Genomic DNA, 21,348 nt, shown 5'->3' with positions numbered 1-21,348 from the left:
GAGGAACAGAGCACGGAAGTGAGCTTGGCTGACAATGCTGATTGCGTTTATTTTTCGGATGGCAACAGGCTGTCTGCTGTGGCTGGGCCGATGGGGGCGGGGCAAGAGCAGACACCCTCAGCTGGGCTCTGCACAAATATGGATGACACTGCCGAAGGCTGGCCACGCATTCTTAGGGGGCAGGTTTTACTTCTAATACAGGTTCTCACGTCAGATCACAAATGCACAGCACGTGAGAAGCCCGACTTAAAGAGGACTCGGCACGGACGGGGGTCAGGAATGTGTCACGAGGGCTCATTATGGGAAAGTGTAGTACAAGGAACTTGGACAGACCACACGGGAGCCCCACACCATGACGACCCTCAAGGCTGGTCTGTTCTGGTGACTCACAGTACAGCCAGGGGACAGTGGCCGGGTTCCACACCCCACCCCCACACGCTCCTGGGGAGCCGGCTCTCCACAGCCTGCAGGAAGCCTGAGAAATGAACAGCAGGCAGAGCTGTTAGTGAAGAATGATGCTTCTGAAGGAGACAGGGCCCCATGACCTTCGGCTGTGAAGTTGAAGTTCGGCTGAGGCAGGTGCCTGGGGTGCCTCACAGGGAAGGCCCAGCGCCCCAGCTCAGCTGCTTGTGCGGACCCTCCAGTTACGACCCAGAGTAGTGATCCCACGGTGACTTTAGCCAAAGTGAACCGCCAATTAACTCATACTGAGACAGCGCACTCGGTTGCTGGGAGCTGGGTGTGCAAATGGGAGGGGCTCCCTTCCTGGGGACCTTGACAGGCCAGCAAACCCCTGTGCTAGCAGGAAGGAACCAGTGAGGGCTTTGGAAGGCCAGGCAGATGCAGAGTGGTCTGCCCAGGGACACGCTTTTGTCACCTCACAAAAGGTGCGGTGGGGAAACACGGGGCTGTTCGTCGACCTGCCCTATATTTAGCTGTTTGCACGAAGTTACGAAATTACTGAGAGGTGACAGAAGCCTGGAGTTCCAAAGATGAAGTGCAATGTGGGCACCCTGTGAAAGGCAATCTCAGAAAGGGTGGCCTGGAAGTGTGACCCTGGCTGCATCGCCTTGTCAAGGCACTTCTGGGGACTCCGAGGTTCATCGCCGGCAACCCGGGGCCTCAGGAAGAACTTACGGGAATACGTGCCCTGTGGCAGCAGCAGTAGAACTCCACACACTGACAGGCTGTCTTGGCTCTTTCCCACCCGGGGAGAAGCCCCGAGCCAGTCACATGAGCAGAGGGGGCCCGGCAGGCATGCGGAGCCCTGTCCCCAACCTGGGCCCTGGAGTGCTACACTGAAGGTGCCAGAAGCTGATGGCCAACAGCCTCACCAGCAGCACAGGTCTGGTCCTGCGGCTGCAGATGGCGCCCGCTCCACCTGGCTGGCCATGGCTCATGAGCACGCCCGTGCACAGCATGAATGGCGGAAGCAGCTGTCAGATGCCACCTATGCAGGATGCCGGCCACTCGTCCTGTCCTCGTGGTCCCGCCTCATGGAAGGGTGGTCCTTTTCTCAAGGTCCCTCGACTTCATCAAAATGCTCCCATCCTTGTGAGTTACTAAGGAAAACTAAGTTTTTACAAAAAACAACTTGAAAGTAGTTCTAAGTTGTGGGTGTTTGGTCCCCTGCACAGCAGTCTCAAAGGTTTCTTTGCTATGGATTCTCATCATTTCTCCTGTCACACGCACAAAAAACTGCCCCCCCCCCACCAAGCAGAGTATGGGGAGAAATACACTTTTCAGACAAACCTTGTGAAAGAACAGACCATTCTGAAAAAAGCAGCCCCGCCCAGTTTGACTGGGCGGGACCCGTTGGGCTTTATAAACAGGAAGTCCCTGGGCTTCACTCTGGCTGGCGAAGTGCAGAAGCTCGGCTGGGGGCTCAGAGCTGGCACATGACCAACCCCCCCCCCCCACCAAGGCACCTGCTCGCTGGGGCTGTTTCCAGATTCTGGAACATGCATTTTTTTGCTTCTGCACAACCTAGTTAAAAATGACAGAAGGTGCCCCTATTCCATTTTCAGATGGAAAAACAAAACACAACATGCAGATAATCCAAATGAAAAAAATCAGTGTGCTGTAATGACATTTGTTTTGCAACATCGGAAGCAGCAGATACTGAATATAATTTGCTTAAATCATAAATACTGAGACTGAAATATGCACGCGTCAGTCACACGCAGGCCCGACGACCCGGAAGCGCCCCGCGCGCACGCGCGCGCCTGTGCAAAGTGCAGACCCGGAAGCGGGCCCGGCGGCCTCAGTACTCCCACTCGTCGGACTTGAGGTCCAGGTAGCTGAGGATGCTCTGCGCCAGCTTCACGGCCTGCTTGCGGGCGGCCTTGCACTTCTCCTCGCCCTGCGGGTCCACGGCGTCCAGGGCCAGCAGCTGCTTGGTGAGCAGTTCCTCCAGCCGGATGTAGTTCTTGTCGGTTCGGTTCCCATCAAAGGACAGCACTTCCCCCAAGATCTCGGACAGGTGGCCCAGGATGTTCCAGACGGCTCTGTGAGACGGGTGCTCCTCGCCCGTGAACGACTTCCTCTTCTCCAGGGCCTCCTTCAGGTCTATGTGCGTGATGAGCGTCTGTACCGCGATCACCGCTCTCCTCCTGGCCTCGCGGATGCACGGGTTCCTCTCCAAGCTCACCTGGTCCAGCTGGCCGATGAGGCCCTGCAGCTCTGTCTTGGAGCTCAGGTACAGCTCAGGGGGGCTCTGGGCTTGCAGCAGCTCGTTTTTAATTTCCCGCATTCTTGTGAGGACCTTTTCTATTTCTATGATGGAGTGATTCTGCCCCAGGTCAAAGGCGCGGGCGGCGTCTGCCTCGTCCTCTAGGTCCAGGTACTTTAGTAGCTTGTTGATGTCCTCCACGACCTCTCTTCGGTAGTTCCGGACGTCGGTGCGCCCGCAAACGTCCAAAGCATCCAGGTCCGCTGTTAGCCCAGAGAGCACGCAGGATAAATGCCTGCAGGTCTCGTCGCTGCTCACGCCCATGAGCAGTGCGATCAGGGTGCCTCTGGCCTTATTCACCTCGCACATGACCGCATTGATCCTGGCCACTGAAGGGTGCGCATCCTCGGGGAGCGGCAGGGATGCCTGCTTCCTCGTGCAGTCCTCGATGATCTCCTGCACCGCACAGATCTTGGCGAGGGTGTGGTACCGCGCCTTCCGCAAGGAAATCTTCCCACCCGTCTTCACATGCGTCAGCCGCAGAATGATGTCCTGGATGCCTTCCTCAAACTCCACGGTCTCACAGGTGCCGCCACTGTAGAACGGCACGATCTTCTCCTCCACCAGGGACTGGGCTTCTTGGAAGATGTTCTGTATTTCCATCCGGTGCGGGTGGCTTGCGTTCTGCTCTAGCTCCTTGAGGAGCCGCTCTGTCTCTTGAGCCGCCCTCTTCCGGGCTTGCTGGACATCTCCTCTCCCCTCCGTATCAACAGAGTCTATTTCAAAAAGCTGTTTCATTAGCATCCTCTCCAAGTTCTTGTAACTCTTGTCATTTGGCAGGCCGCTGAAGCCGACGACTTGCTGTTCCATACTCTTCACTTCCTTCTGGATTTCCTGCAGCCTGTGGATGGAAGGGTGTTGGTTTCCCATGTCCATGCTTTGGGAGGGTTCGGTTTCACAAGCACTGAAAGAGGACGAGAGCCACAGCTTATTACACGACAGAATCTCTGCCGAATGGCAGCCACGTATTAATTAATGGATTCTAAAATGCTTGTTTTGAAAAGCTATGTTCAAAAGGGCCGGTCACTACTGCAGTCCAGGAACAGCGGGCACAGGGGCAGGAAGAAGGGACTCACTGACTCCTGCTCCTGAGAACCCTCACCGCCTGGTGCCCCAGACCAGTGGGTGACTGTGGTCTGCGAGCTGCAGCTCCGGGCCCAGTGCGCCAGTCCCTCCAGGGGCCCCTGGAGCAGTAGGGCGCTCTTGCTGCGTGGGGCCTGAACGTGTCTGACCTCTCAGCCCGGACGGCGCAGGCATCCTTAGTCTAACACTGGACACTGCTGGTCGGCACTGGCAGGGCCGGTTTGTGGAATGTAAACTAGCCACTCCGCGGCCTTCGAGGCTGACCAGCCTATCTCGGCTTCCATCTGGCCAAAAGCTATCTATGTCCGAGTTTCCGGAAAAAGTAATTCTAAGAGAAACATACACCCGCAGTTCCCAGACGCCCCTGAAGGGCCGTTTCCAGGGTCCTCTGTTCCCTCGACCCTGCCAGCACCTCACAGACCTTCCCCGCGGGATGTGAAATTCCCTAGGGAGGGAAGGGCGCGGGGTTATGCCAAAGGGCACCATCTTGGGCTTTGGAAGCCTCGTACCTCCCCGGCCCTATCATGCTCCCCTCCCCTCCCCCCCAAAATGTGACAACTAAATAACGAGTTCACTAGCCTCCCGTCATGCTCCTGGGTTTCTAGGAAACAGCTCACTGGAAAGAAATAGATAATCGATGGAAACCAGTCCCTCGCGGGTGTCCGAGCCGCGAACACGCCTCTTGGAGGCCACGAAGGGCAGGCTGCCCGCCTTCTTTCCTCCGCGTTCCGCTTCCCGCCCGGCACTTTACCCAGAAGAGAGCTAACTGGTTTGGTCTTGGCTTCCCGTAGGTGAGTGGCGAGGTGGAAGATCAGCCCTTTACGGGGTGCGGCACCGGCCCTGGGCCCCAAGCTGCATCCCTCTCGCCCCTCCCGGCTAGGTCTGAACCGGGCAGCGGGTGAAGGGGCCGGCGGTGGCGGTGGCAGGTACTAGCCCTGGCGGCCGCTCCGGGCGTGTCGCCCGGGCCCCGGACGCGCTCTCCAGCCTGACCTCACAATGGCCCGCGGAGGTGGGGGCGGCAGCGTTCCGCCCGCCCATGGAGCAGGAGGGAGGAGATGCGAGTCCCACTCGGAGATCCGGCTCCGCCCCGCCCGCGGCTGATCCAGAGGCCTCGGCTGCACTGAGCTCCGCGAGCGCCGGGCAGGAGCGGTCCTCCGGGTCCGCGCCTGGGGTGGGGGGTGCGCACAGCCGGAGAAGGAGGAAGCTGGCGCTGCCGGCGCGCCGCGCTCACCTGGGCCGCGTGCGCCATCGCGCGCGCTTGCGCCTTCCCGCGTACCGCCGCCGACTCCGTCTGACTCTGTGGCTCCGACAGTCGCCCGCCCAGCAGCCCCGCCCCGGGCCAAACGCCCACGATCCTGGGAAAACGTCCTCCGCCGTCAGGTCGCGCTCCGCGCGGAGTCCGCTTCTAGTTGCCGTGTCCTGCAGCCTGGAGTGGCCGCCGCTAAGAAGCGGCTGCCGGGGTCGCCCACGCCGTCCCGCCGCCCCCGCAGTCCATCCGACACGGGGAACAAGCACAGTCGGCCCACAGCTCCCCGCCCTCTGGCTTTGCGACGCGTCGTAAGGCAGCCGGGCGCGCCGTCGCGACTGCGCTGTGGGAGCTGGTGGGGGACGCGGGCCATGGCCGCCTGGCGGGCCTTGGGAAAGAGCCGTCACGCTCCTCTGAGCCGCGCCTTCGCCGGCAGCAGCTGTCGGCTCCTCCCGGAGCGCGGCGCCGAGTGCAGGGATGCGGCGCCCAGCCGGGTGAGCGGGGTTCCCGGAGGGGTTGGGCCGGGAGGGGTGCCCGCTCAGGCCGCGCCCCTGGAACACCTGTGCCTCCGGCAACCTGAGCGCCCTACTGCGGCGGCCGCCGCTGAGCCCCGGGGTCCGGGGTCCGCCCCTTGGCCTGGGGAGCTGAGGCTACGCGCCCGCGCAGGTGATGGACTTGCTGCTGTCGTAGGGCCAGCTGGCGGTTGGTACGTGCCTCGTTCCTCCTCGAGGGTGACTTCCTTAAAGAACTCGTGAGGCGCACAGCTCGTTTTTTGTTTGTTTGTTTGTATTTTGATTTTGTTGAGATTTTTAGTATCAAGAAAAAGACCGTTAGTGCTTTTCCTCAAGCGCTGGCAAACTTCGTCATCGTATTTTGTAGGACTTCACGCTGACCCCTTTTTCTTCTTTGGAAACCGCGCACGTGCGTGTATTCCTGACCAGAGAGCCGCCAAGGCTTGTGTCCGGCAGGCAGGTTCTGTGAGTTGCACTTCTCCGGGGAAGTATGTTGTGTTTCGGGGAGTCGGAGGCCTTTATTCCAGCAGCCACGTGAAGTGTTGACTAATGGAATAGTTAAACAAAGCACCCAAACATCAGGTTTGCTGACGGGCTAACGAGGGGGGCTGGAAAGCCTGGTTGCAACAGTCATTAAATAAGGGGACAAAAGAGCCTGTTTGAAGAATTCGAAAATGTGTCTGCCTGTGAGTTTTCGTGCCTTTTGGTCTGTTGTTACTAACATTCTTTTGTAAATGTGGCTTTGGAAGTCTGTCTAGGTGACAGTTTAGAGGAGTTAACCAGGGCAACGGGTCCCCCAGAGGCTGGGCCCCTGGCTGGGCCCCTGATACAGGATGGCAGCTCTGACCTCGATTCACATACGCTGTCATCCCACTCACCCCACCCAGCACCCCACTCCTGGCGCAGAGAGGTTTTGAGCAGGTACTGGGAGTGCTCTGGCGGGGCAGGCAGCACCGCCCCCCAGGGGTGCGGACCCCCAGGAGGGCCCCCTTCTGCCCTCTGCTGTGGCAGTCCAGTGCTGAGCACCTGTTGGGCCACAGCCCTGTGGAGGTGGAGTTGGCGACCTGTGCGAAAGACCCTGCCCGAGAGACCCTGCCCGGCTTCAGCACGACGATGGCACCGGTGATGTTTTTTGGGTGGGGCACCTTATCCTAGATGCAGCAGGGGCAGAAAAAGGCCGTTTTCACCTGGGGCCGCTGGTGTTGCGTTTCTGTCCCATCTTTGTGTACCTCCTGCCGGGTTCTAGTTCCTGCTAGGAAAGTGTCGCAGAACCTGGGCTTGGGCGCTCCAAAGAAGTGGTCTTGAGCTGCTTCCTGCCTGCTGACTCCTCATCTGTGTAGCTTAATGTCATTGTTTAACTTGTCTGCACATCGTGATCGTGGAGAAGACTGAAAACCACAGCGCGCCCTGGCTGCTGTGGCTCAGTGGACTGAGCGCCCACCTGTGAAGTGGGGGGTCGCTGGTTGATCCCCCGTCGGGCACATGCCTGGTGTGGGCCAGGTCCCCAGTTGGGGGGCTTGTGTTTCTCTCCCTTTCTTTCTCCCTCTCTTCCCTTCTCTCTAAACATAAATATAATCTATTTTTATTTAAAAACATCGAATCAGTTGGTTGCCTTTCACACTCCCCCAGTGGGCTGGGTTCGCTGGCCTTTGTGGCGATGGTTAATGTTCATTGAGCGCCTGCAAGTGCTGTTCCGAGAGTCCTACGTGGTTTGACTTACGGCCCCTCAGAGTTTACGCAGTCGTTGCTCTTGCCACCCCCGTTTCACAGGTGAGGCAACTCGGGGACTGGGAGACTGAGTGCCTGTCCCGAGATCGTCACATCTGCACACGGCAAGTGTGTGTGCTTGCGGTGGTTACATCCAGAAGAGAGGGAATGAGCTTTTTCTTCTAGTGATTTTTGCATCAGAAGGAACAAAGAAGCTGGCCCTCTGTGTGGACGGGTAGCACTTATAGGTAACAAAGAATGGAAGTCTGATCTCATGGTTTGCTTAGATTTTCAGTACAGAGAATGCTCTGCAAACCCCGAAGTGTAGAATAAACATTCTAAGGAGGAAGTTGAAACTCAAAGTAGATGAGACACCAGTGAGAGGTCTCATGGGATATTAAAGTTAACGTGGCATTGCTAGTACAAAGGGTTTCAGCAGTTAGTTGAAAAAATTAAAGCTGGAGGGGAAGACTTCAAAAACCATGCTCCGCTCCATTGTCATAAGGGTGAGGAATTTAGAACCCAGAGCGGTCGGGTGACGTGCCTGGTGATGTGCCGTGGAGGCCAGCTCCCGCCCGGTTTTCTGCTCTCTCAGCCCAGGGTTCTCATGTCGCTGTAACAGGGCCCCCCATGCCCTAGGAAGTGGGGGAGGCATTTGCTCTGCGCAGGGGTGACTGGAGACGTGGCCCCTTGCTGAACATGGCGGCTGGGAGAGGGACACTGGCCCTCGTAGGTTGGAGGGCCGGACACACCCACTGGCTTGGGGGCGCATGGAATTCTGGGAGAGGACTTCTGAAACTGAGCGCCAGGGCGCAGGAGGGCGGGTGGTTCCATCCCCTTTGTGGGGGCGGTGTCAGTGGTGGCCAGTGGAGCCTGTGCTGCGGCCTGGGGCAGCGGCTCCTGAAAGATGCCGAGCTGGACAGCGACGAGTCCTGCTTGGCCACCCACGTTCACAGCACCTGGGTGGGAGAAGGGCTTCCCGGCGCAACCTTGGACTGTGCTGGCCGAGGTGACAGGGTGGCTTCTCTCTGGGTGTCTTGGAGGGACGGCTGTGAGGCAGATGCTTGCCGTTGTTCCCAAAGCCCTGGTGACGGCAGCCAGCGCTGGGAGCGGGAGTTTGTTCCCCGTATGGTCTCGGTTCCTGAACCTGAACCTCTGCACGCGCTGTGATGCAGATCTTTGAGCGGCTGTTCCTGATGCGTCCTTGGACTGACTTCTCTGCCCCAACTGTCGTCACCCAGCTGTTTTAGGCAGAAACTTGCCATTAAGTAAAAGATCTTTTCCACCCAATTCTGTCTTCGGAGGTTTGCCGGGTAGGTGGTGAGCAGCAGCTCCGCCCCCCACGGTTGGCCTTGGTGACTTTACCAAATGCTTTTCTTCACCCAGTGGAGTGGCCCGAGTCACCCCTCTCTTTCCGCGCGGAATCACCCTGGCTCACTGACTCGGTTCCTGTGCTCAGGACCCTTTGAAAGTGCGTGTGGAGAGCGACAAAGACAAGGCGTCATCGCTCTGTGTCCAGTACCCACTGCTACACTGGCCTGTTGGTCACTGTTCGTCTCGTCCTGACCCCCATCCCGCACCCCACCCCGGTCCCCGGTAATTCAGTGGCAGTCATCAGACATTGAACTTCATCTGCAATTATTTCAGTACCTTTGAGAGATGAGGCCTTAAAAAAAGATACGTAAACAGAAGACCATTGTCACACCTAAAAATATGATAATGATTCCTTAACTCCAGTAAATGGCAATGCTTGGGTTTTTTTAGATTGTCTCAGAAATGTCAGGAATGGCTGTTCTTTAAAGGATTATGTTATTCTCATTTAAGAGAGAGACAAGCATCAATGTGAGAGAAACATAGATCGGTTGCCTCCACATGTGTCCCAACTGGGGATCAAACTGACAACCCAGACCTGTGCCCTGACCGGGAATCGAACCAGTGACCTTTCGGTGTACAAGGCGACCCTCAACCTGCTGAGCCGCACTGGCCAGGGCAGGACTGTTTTCTTCTACAGTTTGTTTTTGTCAGGGTGGAAGGAGGTCTACGTGTTATGATTGGTTGATGTGCTTTTATTTCTCTTAATGTCTAGGTTTTGACTCCATCCCTTTCCTTTCCTTTTTTTTTTTTTTTAAAGAAAAGCAGTTTATTTGGGGCAGGGAAAGGATGTGATGTGCCCATTCAAAGTCCCTGCCACCTGGATCTTTCTGGTCCCGTCCCCATGGTGTGACTTAACATGACCATGCGTCTCCTGTGAATTGACAGCTGTGTCCTGGAGCCTCATCCTCATTCATACTCGACTTTTTTCTTTTTCTGAGAAGACTGCTCCTTGGTGGTGTGTTGCTCCATCGGGATTGATTGCTTTTCTGATGTTAAACCAGCCTTGCGCCCCTGGTATCCAGTCATCTTGGTCCCGAGGTGCCGGCCCTTTGCCCGGATGTGCTGGTTTGTCTGGGCGTCTCCAACCCTCTAGAGGAAAAAGGGGGCTTTTGGCTCCCCTCTCAGAGGAGGCGAGACGGGAACCAGGGACCAGGGACGCCCTCGAACACTCCGGCTGCCGGTCCCGCTCCTCTCACCCTCGCCTGTTGCTGGGACTCAGGTGCTCCGCATGCTGTCCTTGGGAGCCTGTGGGGAAGAGGGTGCTGGGACAGGTCCCCACCCTGAGTCCTGGCTTCTGGAAGGGGAGGCCCCAGGGTGGGTGTGTGCTGCGGGCCTCTGGAGCCTATGGGGGAGCAGAGAGCTGGAGCCTGGCGGCTGGTGGCTGCACCGGAGAAGCTGGCAGGTTACAGGGAGGGACAGATGCTGGAAGCTCTGCTCGCAGGCGCAGCCCTGCAGGGGCCCTCAGGCAGGTGAGGGCACGCACCACCCCACCCATGGGGCCCGGGGATGGGGGGGGGAGGCCAGGGCTGTCAGGTCGCAGCAGGTCTTCCGGCCCCTCCCGTCCCCTCCTCTGGGGAAGCTTGTGCTGCAAGAACTGTAAATTACAGTAATTATTCACTTCAAAGCGACGTTTCCTTTTACAAAGGACTTTCTCCCTCGTCCCACAAGTCCCTTGTCCCTTTGAAATAGCAGTTCTTGGGGAACAGAGGCAGGCGAGATGTTTGTGGGGAGCCCAGAGGAACAGCCCTCCCAGCTTGTAAGGGAAGCGGAGGATGGTGTCATGCTTGCTCGGGTGACTTGCCGGGAGCCTGGAGAGGCTGGGAGAGGCCAGAAGAGGCCAGCACCACTGGGGTGGCTCCTGTAACCCTTCCTGGTGGGGAACTTTGAGGGGTGGGGGCTGGGGGCGGCCTGGGAAGGTGGAAACCAGGTGATCAGCACTGTTGGGGTGGGGGGAACTCTTCCCTTCTGCTCCTTGCTGCTGGCAGAGCAGACTTGTTAGGGGGCGGGTGCAGGGCAGGAGCCCTGCCCTGCCGGGACCTCTGCCTCTGCCCGCTGGGGGCCTCTGTGGGCATTGCCTTCAGTTTCTGAGAAGGGCCTGGGGGGAGAAGGTCCAGAAAAAGTTGCAGAGAGTGGTTTCTAAAAGCTCTTTTTTCGTTTCACAAGCCAATAGGCAGCTGTGATTGGACGCCATTCTTTGACGGTGGATGGTGACGTGCGGACCCACAGAGGCCAGTCCTGCCTGCGCCTCTTGAACGGGGTGCTCAGCCCGGAGCCGACTGGACCGGTCCGGTCCGACCTGCGGGTCTGAGGTGCTCCAGGTCTGAGCGGGCAGTGGCTCTGCCACCAGGGGCCCTGTCACTCTCTCTCAGGGAGGGTGCCCTCCTTCCTGCCCGTGTGGCTGTGCCAGCCCTTCGTCTGGAACCTTCCACTTGGGCTGTGCCTCTTAGGGGCCCAGTGTTACTTCTCAGTGACACCGGGAGAGGCCTGCGGAGCTACCAGACCGAGGTGGCGATGGCCTGCAGTGACGTTGAGTCTGCAGGAAGGGCGGAGCGGAAACAGATACTCACCAAAGACCAGCAGCTATGGAAGGGCACTCGTTCGTTCAAGGGTTTTATCTACTTTCAGACAGAGGGGAAGGGAGGCAGAAAGAGAGGGAGAGAAACATCAGTGTGTGCTTGCCTCTCACACACCCCCTACTGGGGACCTGGCCCGCAACCCAGGCGTGTGCCCTGACTGGGGTTCAAACTGGTGACCCTTTGGGTTTGCAGACAGCACTCGACCCTCTGAGCCACAGCACTCCTGACGGTGGGGAATTCTGGCTCGCTCAGAACTCCTGGGCGTTCTGAGGCTAGTTTGTCAGTAATTGGCATATCTGTAAACTTGACATCTCTGTCCACCAAATCATTTATCTAAATCAAAATTTTGAAGATGATGTGCATTTAATTGTCTTTGTCAAGGTGTGATTTATATGCAGTAAAATGAATATACCCGCTGTGAGGGTGCATTTGGTGCGTTCTGACAGGTGTGTGAATCTTTGCAGACCCCACCCCGGTGAGATCAAGATGGTGCCTCCAGGCCCCCTCTCCCCACCCCAGGCAACCGCTGGTCTGGGTACTTGTCCCAGAATGTCACATAGGTGGAGCCACCTGGTCTGCCCTCACTGGTGCCTGGTTCTCTGTTGTTTTGGGACCTCCACATGCTGTGTGTGGGTCCGCGGCTCGCCCCTGTCTGGTGCTGTGGAGGGAGGGTTCTTCCTGGAGGGAGGGCTCGGGGCAGAATCCTGGTCCCCCCAGTGCTCTGCAGGGCTTGCTTGTTAGAAAACCAGGTGTAGAGACTTCCGACTGGAGTTGTGTGTTCCCCTATGAACTTCGGTTACATCGATCCTTCAAAAGACCAATGGAAAGGCAGTCCTTGGATTAACTGAATAACTTTTTAATTTTAGTATCAGCCCTGGCTGGTGTGGCTCAGTGGACTGAGCAGCAGCCTGTGAACCAAGGGGTCACAGGTTCAATTCCCAGTTAGGGCACATGCTTGGGTTGTGGGCCAGGTCCCAGGTTGGGAGGCTCATGAGAAGTGACCGACTGATGCTTCTCTCCTCTGTCTTCCCTCCTCCTCTCTCTAAAAATAAATAAAATTGAAAAAATAATTTAAAAATCAGGCTTGTTGAAATCCAGTTTCCATTCACTAAAATTCACCCTGACAAACATGCGCACCACAGTCCGTGGAACATTTTCATGGCCCTGGAGATCCCTCTGTACCTGCCCAGCCCCTCCGTCCTCACTGGCGGAGGGTCACGCGGACGCTGGATGGCGGTTGCTTGCGTGGCGCAGTGCGCCTGCCTCCCTGGGCCGCCTGAGGCTCTCCGTGGCCGGGCGGTGTGCTCATGCGCACACGTCACTTACTGGAGGAGGGGTGTTGGGCTGCTCCCAGGTTTGGGTGGTCATGAAGAAAGCCTCACATACAGGCTTTTGTGAGAACTCTTGCCTTGGATAAAGACATGGGGCGGGGGGGCGGGGTGCTGGACTGCGTGCGGGGGGGGGGGGGGGGCCGGTGTTTTCTCCCGGCCTGCGGGTTGTCCTCACTGGCTTCGCTGTGTTCGTTGGAGAGCGGACACCTCCTCCCGGCGCCGCCCAGTCCCCTGGACTGTTTTTCGTGTTGAGAAAATCGGGGCTTCACCCCAGATCGTGCCGTCTTCCCCTGCGGCTCCCAGGTTTTACAGAGCGGGTCTCGCACTCAGGTCTGGGGTCCGCCGGGAGGACACCTTTGCATGTGGTGCGAGGCCCGGGCTGAGGGTCCGGTGCACGCGTTGAATCCCTTTGCCGTGGTGGGAATGTGCGCATTGGTCACAGTCCTGCAGGAGGAGGAGGACGCCCCCCAGGACCTCCCGTCGGCCCGGACTGCGCGTTCCGACGCCGGAGGTCCGTCTGGCTGACTGTGCGTTTCCTTGCAGGCCTCGGGGTTCCGCCCCCCTAGCCATTCTCACCGGGACTGGATTGGACCACCAGACAAGCTTTCCAACCTGCGGCCCGTCCACTTTTACATCCCCAAAGACGAATCGGCAGCGGAACAGAAGCTCAGAGAATTAAGACAAGAAACCCAGGAGTGGAACCAGCGGTTCTGGGCGAACCAGAACGTGACCTTTCTTAAGGTGAGGGTCTGTCCCCTGGGGAGGAGCAGTGACACGGGCGGCCACTTGGGGGCGCTAAGTCTTCAGTGTTTGCTTTGTCTCTCAGTTACCGCAGGTTCTTGGAAAGCCCGTGGTTCCTTCCGCGCTCTGGGCATTTAAGTCTTGTTTATGTCAGGCGACCTGCAAAACCGGTATGGTCGCGTGTTGCTGGTTTCCAAGAACCTGTCGATGCCCGTGTCTCAGCCTGGCCTCCCCCACACGCCTGTGCGTGTGTAGATGTATGGGTGGGCTTTGTACTATTTTTGTCAAGGCTGAGATTTCCTTTTTTAAAGATTGTATTTATTTATTTTTAGGCAGAGGGGGAGGGAGAAAGGGAAGAAGCGAAACATCAGTGTGTGGTTGCCTCACATGTACCCCCTACTGGGGACCCAGCCTGCAACCCAGGCGTGTGCCCTGACTGGGGATCAAACCTGCGACTCTCCAGTTTGCAGGCTGGTGCTCAGTTTACTGAGCCACACCAGCCAGGGCTGCATATACTTTTTAAAACAACACGTAGCTGTACCTAGAACGTATCAATCAGTCACGGGGTCACAAATCCTGAGACTTTGGAGGAGGGGAAGGGAGAAGCAGAACCAAAACACGGCCGTCAAGGTTCCTGAGATGGGGCTTCTGTGGCGTGTGCTCGTCCCTTCTGGGTGTGCAGACCCCCCGGCAGCACACTCGTGAACAAGCTGCGTGGGAAACAAGCACAGCTGCCCTCGTCCAGCAGGAGCACATCCAGGTTTCCTAGGTCCATCCGCCTCGGTGGGCTGCGTGGGGCGGGGCGGGCGCATCTCGTCCTGTGCTCCGTGGACAGTGCCCCCAGAGTGTGCTGATAGCTCGCTTTCAAGTCCCGTCTCAAGCAGGAGACCTGCGACCACTCAGAAGGTGGACCAGAGGCTTCGAGAGGCCGTTTCCCCGGAAACCCGTGCCCGGGCCTCCCAACAGCTCTGCGTCCTGGCTGGAGAGGCGGGAGACGGAAGGGCCCTTCCATGTTGTCTTCTTTCAGGAAAAAGAAGAGTTTATCCACTCGAGACTGAGAGCTAAAGGCCCGGGACTGAGAGCCAAGTCAGGTCAGTCCACTGGGTCGGTTTCTTGGGCGAGTGACTGCATGAGGCGGTGAAAACGGGAGGGGCCGGTCAGGGTCCCCCACTCTGTGCAACAGCTGTCTGCCCGCCCCCCTCTGGTGACCCTGGGTCATTTCTGACCTCCCCCAAAAAACTTTCTGATGAGAAGTCCAAAACCATGGACCCCAAAAGCCAAGTCTGTTCCTGGGCCAAGGCACCGGCCCTTCCTCAGCCTCGCCCGGGCCCCTCTAGAGCGAAGGGCAGGGGCGTGGAGTGACCCCGAGCTGGGCTCCGTCGCTGGCCTGGCCCCTCGAGTTGGGGTGGGGGGCGGCTCAGCTTCCAGTTCCAGCTGTGCCGGGCCCTTCGCCTGTGTGTCTGTTTTCCTTTCCGAGTGACCCGCAAGGTGGGTGCTGTTCCTTTTACATTCACGGGTGAGGGTGGGTCATTTAACGAGAGCTGCGGTGGTCGAGTACAAGGCCCTCGGCTCTGACCTGTGCGGTCGGGTCCCGAGGACGGCCCCAGCGGTTCTCAGCTCGCCTGGGCTGCTGTTCTGGCCGAGCTGAGGAGCAAGGCCTCCAGCCGCCTGGGCCACGAACCCGCGTGGACCAGGGCCAAGGTCGGAGGGTGCCAGCCCCCTAAGTCTGTCGACGGGGTCAGGTGGGGTCTGTGGGGGCTGCTTTGGAGACAAACCACCCTTCGTGGCGCGGGAGGGGGCGTTTCGAGTCCCGTCCATGGTGTCAAGGTGTTCCTACCGAGGGCAAGGTGTTCACTGAGAGTTAAAGGTTCACTGGGTAAAGCAGGAGAGGCTGCGGGAGAGGGAGGTGTCATCAGCCGTCTGATGGCGACCGGACGGGGAGGTGGGGGGCAGGCTGTCCCCCCCAGTGGGCAGAGGACACAGTGGGTCGGGCCCGCAGACTCCAGGGAGGGTATGTTCAGTAAATGACGTGGTAGAAACCAGTTACTTTGGTCCAGAAGAACTCACTTGGTTTCCTGTCCCCTGTGATACAAATATACCCCAAACAAGTCAAAGCTAATTATTGAAAGTCAGTTGTTTATGGATTAAAAGTTCAGACACGTAGCCCCCAGCTGTAGAGAGTCTAACAGACCAAGCTGACCGTTCTCTGGGGGAGCGGCGTGCTGGTGAGGATGCCCTCTGACCTGTCTGTGGCTCCGACCCAGGACCCTGCACCCCCAGCCTGGCGGCCCAGAGGGAACCCGGGACCCCCACCCTCCTGTCCCAGTTCCTCTGACCCCGCTGCTCAGCCTGCTCTGCTTCCCTCTCGGTTCATTGCTCTCCAGTGTGAGGAGGCAGCCCGAGGCCCCAGGGGTCAGGCCGTGCCCTGGAAGCAGAGGCCTGGGGGGCTTGCAAGGACGGCACCTGGCAAACCCGAGGGCTGAGGGCCAAACTGTCGTGTCCGGGAGACGAGTTAGGTGTGAACAGCATGCTGGTGGGGGTGTGCAGCCGAGGCGAAGGGCAGCTGGACTTCACAGAAAGCCGAGCGCAGGTGTAGACGTGACCACACACCGGTGGACGGTGCTGTGACCACCAGGAGGGAGTTGCTGGCCCCGAGTCGTACACCGTGAGTCAGAGCCGGCCAGGCCTGGTTCTCTGCGTCTGGCCCTCCCAGGGGCGCGGCCTGTTTCCTGTCACCGAGGCCCAGCAGCGCCCGGCGCCATGCACAGGTGTGGGGTGTGGGCCGGTGTTCACGGTGCTTCTGCTTGATGGCCAGCATCAGACTGTGACCTGTGTGCGGAACCTGGGCCTCTGCTGTCCTGCCTGCTGCTGGGACGTGGGGTGTCTGGGCCGGCCCAGCGGGGGCTCGGCTGCCCCTCAGGAGGTGCACCATGGGGACCCAGGTCCACCCCATGCCCTGCTCCCCAGCACTGAAGCCCTCGGGCCCGCGGCCCGGGTGCCCTTCCTCGGGCCCGCCTCCCACTCTGGCTCGGCCGGCCCCTCCACCGGTTCACCTGCCTGCGTCTTAGGCCTGTGCCGGTTCATAGCCCCTGATAGTTTTTGCCCGATTCTGTGCCTTGCGGGACCCTGGTCGTTCTTGGGGACCCAGCTGAGACGTCACCTTCCGAGGCCCTGGGCTCCCGTGGCTCCTCGGGCAGCAGGTCTTTCCTTTTCCTCCCGGCCTCCGTCTGCCTGGTCACTTGAGGTGTTGGCCGGGCGGCCGGGCCTCCCCTGTGAGGAGTGGACGTGCCGACCTGGGGCTGCGCCGCCCGCAGACCAGCCACAGCGGGTCCTCGGGTCCACGAGTGGGGCCTCACCCCGCCCGCGGGCCGGGCTCCGCTCCCTCTCAGATCAGTCCCGAGTCCTTTGTTCTGTCTGGTGCTCTCGTCAATAGAATTGTTTTTTTAACCTTGTTTCCAAATTGTTTATTGCTGGTGTGTAGAAACACAGCTGGGCCCTGGCTGGTGAGGCTCAGTGGATTTAGTGCTGGCCTGCGAACCAAAGGGTCACCGGTTCGATTCCCAGTCAGGGCACATGCTTGGGTCGTAGGGCAGGTCCCCAGTCGGGGCCACATGAGAGGCAGCCACACACTGATGTTTCTCTCCCTCTCTTTCTCCCTCCCTTTCCCTCTCTCTAAAAATAGATAAAGTCTTTAAAAACAAAGAAACAGAGTTGGGTGTCCTGCAACCTTGTAAGCTTTTTTTTTTTTTTTTTAATTTTTAAAGAAGATTTTATTCATTTTTGTCCAGAGGGAAAATGAAGGAGAAAGAGAGGTAGAGAAACATCAGTATGAGGTTGCCTCTTATGTGGCCCCTACTGGGGACCTGGCCTGCAACCCAGGCATGTGCCCTGACTGGGAATGGAACCGGCGACCCTTTGGTTTGCAGCCTGAGCTCAATCCACTGAGCTACACCAGCCAGGGCCTACACTCATTTGTTAGATTGATAGTCTTGTGTGGGTTCCTTTCCCTTAAGTATTAATGCTGAAGTTGACATTTATTTTCAGGTCAAAAGTTGACATTGAGTGCTGAAGAAATGGCTGACTTTTACAAGGAGTTTTTAAGTAAAAATTTTCAGAAGCATATGTATTATAACAGGTAGGTGTTTTTTCTTTCTCCTAAAGGTTGTAGTACTGTGTCTGTACTGGGTAGGATTTTTTTAACCTGAATTTGATGACCTTCATGCCGAAGGTGGAAGTCGCCGTAAACTCAGATTCGCACTTTCAGAGAAGGTCGACGCTGAAAGTGACTGGCCGGCCGCCCTGCGGTGCCTGGACGCCCCTCCAAGCGGAGCTGGCTCGGGGGAGGGGCAGCCCCGGAGGAGCCCAGGACTCTTGGGTCTGAGAGCAAGGAGGCCCCGGGGCCACGTGGCCCCACACGGGGCTCCCTCAGGCCAGAGATGCTGCCGAAGAAACTGCCCTCGGTGGATGAGAAATATATGAAACATCTCTGCAACCACGATGACACCGACAGGCGTGGGGGCACCTCTGGGGACCATGAGGCAGTCAGCTCTCTTCTGAAGATTGACAAAGGGAGGAAGGTGGGGGGGACCCGAGAGCACCTGGCCGTCCAGGGTCCCTGTGCCGAGCAACGGGCACGGCCTCTGGAAGAGGCAGAAGCTGGAGCAGGAGTGCAGGGCCCAGAGAGCCACCTGTCCCCGCAGAGGAAATGGGCCTGGGCACTGGTCCTCCCTCGTGGCTGCTGGGACGCGCGGGCAGGGGAGCTGACGGGGACTTCGGAGCGGACCGCCCTGCACCCGGGGATCCCTGGGCCGTGTCTCTGAGGTGCGGGCGGAGGGCCGAGCACCACGGGGGCCAAGTCAGGCCCCCCAGCCTCCGGAACACCAGTTCTCAGGAGGACAGTGAAAGGACGTGTTGAGGGGTGAGGGGTTCACGGAGGACTGTGTCAGGACGACAGTCTGAGGCTGCAGCCCCCCGAGGGTGGGGAATTCTGCAGGACAGAGGATTCAGTTCCAACAAATAACTAGGATTGTGGGGAAAGAGGTTCCCCTGTGACTGCGGGCAGAGGGCCTGTGCGGGGGGCGGGGGGGGTCCTGGGTGGCCCTGGTCGGCTGCAGGCTCTGTCAGGTGCTGTGCTGGCGCTGTGGCCGTCTCTAGGAAAGGTGGGACGTACTCTGCATGCGTGTTTCCCTGTGAAATGGGCCTGATGCCGGAGGTTAGCTTGGGACGGGCGGTGGCAGTGTTGAGTTGAGAGCTTGGTGGCCAAGGTCAGGTGAGCCCCCCAGGGCAACAGGTGCTGGTGCCCTCGCTTGTGACTCTGAGCTGCTGGGGGGTGGGGGCAGGGGGACCCGGTTCTGTGCCTCCTGGGTTCTCTGAACCTCACGTCCTCCCGGGTGGCACTTGGGACAGGACCAGCCTCAGCCACAGTCCCCGGCACTGGAGCCTCTGTCCTGCCCCCCTGTGGACACAGGAGGCGCTGCGTCTCCACGCCCCCTGCCCCGCCCCCGGCCCCGCCCCTGTCCTGTGAGGTCGCCTGTGTGGGCGGAGCAGCATCTCTTCTGAAGGCGAGGACGTTGGTCTCGGCGGGATGCGGCTTCATTTGTCTTTCCTGGGAGCCTTTCTCTCTGCCCCACCCCCAGAGGTTTCATTTATTTACTTTTAGAGAGAGGGGAAGGGAGAGAAACATCGATTTGTGAGAGTCACTCTCCTTGCTCCCCTTCCTCTGGGGGCCTGGCCCGAAGCCGGGCTGCGCCCTGACTGGGGATTGAACCAGCGACCTCTCGGTGCACAGGCCGGCGCCCAGTCCACTGAGCTGCACCAGCCAGGGCTCCTGGCTGCCTCGCTCCTTCGTTCAGGGCACCGCTTCCCACCTGCAGTGTCAGTGACGGGAACACAGGGTGGTTCTCCCGTGGAGGGCTTCCTACCCCACCAGGCGGAGGCTGCAGAAGAGGCCTCCCTGCCTCTGGCCGCGGCCCCACCTCAGTAACTGAGTCTCTCCAGGCCCCTGGGCTTCTGGAGCCTTTTAGCAAAAACCAGCGGTGATGGTACAGCCGGCGGGATCTGTGTGGCTCGGGCACCCCCAGGTGGGGCCTCCTCAGCCTGGTGACGTTCCGGTGCAGCGGGTGGCTTCCCGAGGGGGGAAAGGAGGGCGCCGGGTCCCAGTGCCCCGAGGCTGGCGGCACGTCCAGCGGGTGACTGTGCCGCCCTGCTTCCCCATAGGGGCTGGTACAGGCGTAACTTCGCCATCACCTTCTTCATGGGCCGCGTGGCGCTGCAGCGTGTGTGGAACAAGCTGGGCCTGGGGCAGAAGACGGCCGGCGGGTAGTGCCCGCCCTGGGAGGCACCCAGGCCTCCCCGAGAAGCTGCGGCGGGACCTGAAAGCCTGTGAGTGCCCTGAGTCCCACCCCTTCCTCCTGGGGCCCTGGGCTCACGTCACCACAGGGCGCCCTGGGAGGAGGCGGGGCCTGGTGCACCCAGGCCACAAGGCTCGTCCTGCCTGGACTCCCAGCCGGCTCTTGGCTGCAGAAGGGCTACGATACCAATTTGAGGTAGAGGAAACGAAGACATTAAATAAAATGTCACCTGAAAAGTTTGACTCCTTAAACAACACTGATTGGGACGCTGCTGTGGGGCCACCTGCCCTCGGTGACAGGAGGGGACACCTGCCTCCGCAGCTGGGCCACGTTGGCAAGCGTGTTCTTGGTAGGTGTGTGGCCTGGTAGTTGCCAAGCTACTTGGCAAACAGCTTTTATTCCAAAATGAGGCAACAGAGTAGGAAGACTGGTTTTTTTCTGTGGTTTGTGAAGTTCAGCCACCGAAGGTGATACCCAGGGAGAAATGGCAGGAACCGGAGGGAGTGTGTCACCCCTGGGTGCTCTGTAAGGGCGGTGCCTGGCGGTGTGGGAGGCTTGTCGGCCCAGCGCCCAGGAGCACGCGTGTCTGTTCACCAGGGAGTGGGGTCACGCACCAGGCAGCATGGAGCTCGGCTCCACGGAAGTAACAGTGAATTCTCCCCCCTCTGCTGCCACTCGCTGCAGGTCCTGGGCCTGTCACCACCGCGCGTGACAGACGCCATGTCTGCCCAGTGATGAGGGACAGTGGCCTCGGCAGGGGGAAGGTCCCTGTGGGCTGGGAGGCAGGAGTTGTTTCTTAGATTTTAATCCCTGCTGTTAGCTCCTCCAGTTCACGGACTGCTGTCAAGGTCACTGAGGTGGTCCTCTCCTTGGGTAAAGCGACGCTGGAATAAATAGCTGCTTCTGGTCCTGTCGATTCTCATTCATTTTGCCCGTCAATTCTTAAGAGGTTTTAACGACTTTCCCTCCTCACAGCAAAGCCAAGTGCACGGTCACTTGGAAGGAAGTTCGTTCCGGGAAAGTGAACTCCGAGTTGGTGGGGCAGGTGTGCCTGCTGCACTGTTTCCGACACTAAAGGTGTCTCAGGGGATTCACGCCACCACCTGCCGGGCAGCGGGAGGGCGTGCAGAGTGCGATGTGTCTGTGACCCCTGGGACGGCGGCACACCCACGTGCTGCGTGTGAACGAGGGCCTTTGCCAACCCTGGGTGTACCGACCCACTCGGAGGCACGGGGACCTCGTGGCCCAGGCTGTGGGCCGGCACCCAGAGCGCTTGCTCCCCGACACTTGGGCTCGTGGGCTCATCGCAGGACGCACGACCAGAGCCAGAGGCCCTTTCCTTCCCGGCAGCTTCCCAACTTCCTTGCTTAGACCCCGAGGCTCCTAGAAGCAGCCTCTGCAGGTTGCAGGGGGCAGAAACTCACTCAAATGAGTTCTGGTCGAGGGCAGTGGGGGGTGGGCAGGCAGCCGGGAGCAGCTAGAGCTCCTCAGAAGCTGAGCCGTGAACAGCAGCCCTCACAGTGGGAAGGCGGCTGTCTCCCTTCTGGTGGGGGGTGGGGGCGGGACAGTGTGGCCTAGGGTCCCAGGCCACGCCCACCAGAGCCCTCAGATCTGAGGCCACAGACCTGCTGCCGTCCAGGGCCCACGGACACTTTGAAGGGTGGCTTCCCTGCCTGGCGCGGCCCAGTGGATTGAGC

At 59.1% G+C, this 21,348-nt stretch overlaps 2 protein-coding genes across 8 annotated transcripts; one reads left to right on the top strand and one right to left on the bottom strand.

Moving 5' to 3' along the window:
* Window positions 1-2,057: 2,057 nt before the first annotated feature.
* On the bottom strand, window positions 2,058-5,361 carry BAG5 (BAG cochaperone 5). Of its 6 annotated transcripts, none has more exons than XM_037164262.2 (2): window positions 5,046-5,361; window positions 2,058-3,635 (listed from the first exon to the last, which is right to left on the bottom strand). In XM_037164262.2, the coding sequence occupies exon 2, from the start codon at window positions 3,605-3,607 to the stop codon at window positions 2,264-2,266; it is 1,344 nt and encodes a 447-aa protein (XP_037020157.2). In that variant the 5' UTR covers window positions 3,608-3,635; window positions 5,046-5,361; the 3' UTR covers window positions 2,058-2,263. The 6 variants fall into 6 exon arrangements, with proteins under 6 accessions (XP_037020157.2, XP_037020161.1, XP_037020158.1 ...); XM_037164266.2 differs by lacking the exon at window positions 5,046-5,361 and adding an exon at window positions 4,805-5,026; XM_037164263.2 differs by lacking the exon at window positions 5,046-5,361 and adding an exon at window positions 4,566-4,793.
* Window positions 5,362-5,381: 20 nt separating this feature from the next.
* Window positions 5,382-20,577, top strand: LOC119063114 (cytochrome c oxidase assembly factor 8). Of its 2 annotated transcripts, none has more exons than XM_037164270.2 (5): window positions 5,382-5,554; window positions 13,104-13,301; window positions 14,329-14,392; window positions 17,346-17,436; window positions 17,530-19,506. In XM_037164270.2, exons 1-5 carry the CDS (start codon window positions 5,432-5,434, stop codon window positions 17,543-17,545), a joined length of 492 nt encoding a protein of 163 aa, XP_037020165.2. In that variant the 5' UTR covers window positions 5,382-5,431; the 3' UTR covers window positions 17,546-19,506. The 2 variants fall into 2 exon arrangements, with proteins under 2 accessions (XP_037020165.2, XP_037020164.2); XM_037164269.2 differs by lacking the exon at window positions 17,530-19,506 and adding an exon at window positions 19,518-20,577 and having other exon boundaries at window positions 5,386-5,554.
* The last annotated feature ends 771 nt before the right edge of the window (window positions 20,578-21,348 follow it).

This window comes from Artibeus jamaicensis, unplaced genomic scaffold (assembly GCF_021234435.1).
Source record: "Artibeus jamaicensis isolate MK-2021 breed Jamaican fruit bat unplaced genomic scaffold, CSHL_Jam_final contig_444, whole genome shotgun sequence".
Classification (NCBI taxonomy): Eukaryota; Metazoa; Chordata; class Mammalia; order Chiroptera; family Phyllostomidae; genus Artibeus; species Artibeus jamaicensis.
Note: the sequence above shows the minus strand (reverse complement) of the source record. Positions and strands in the feature narration are given on the sequence as shown.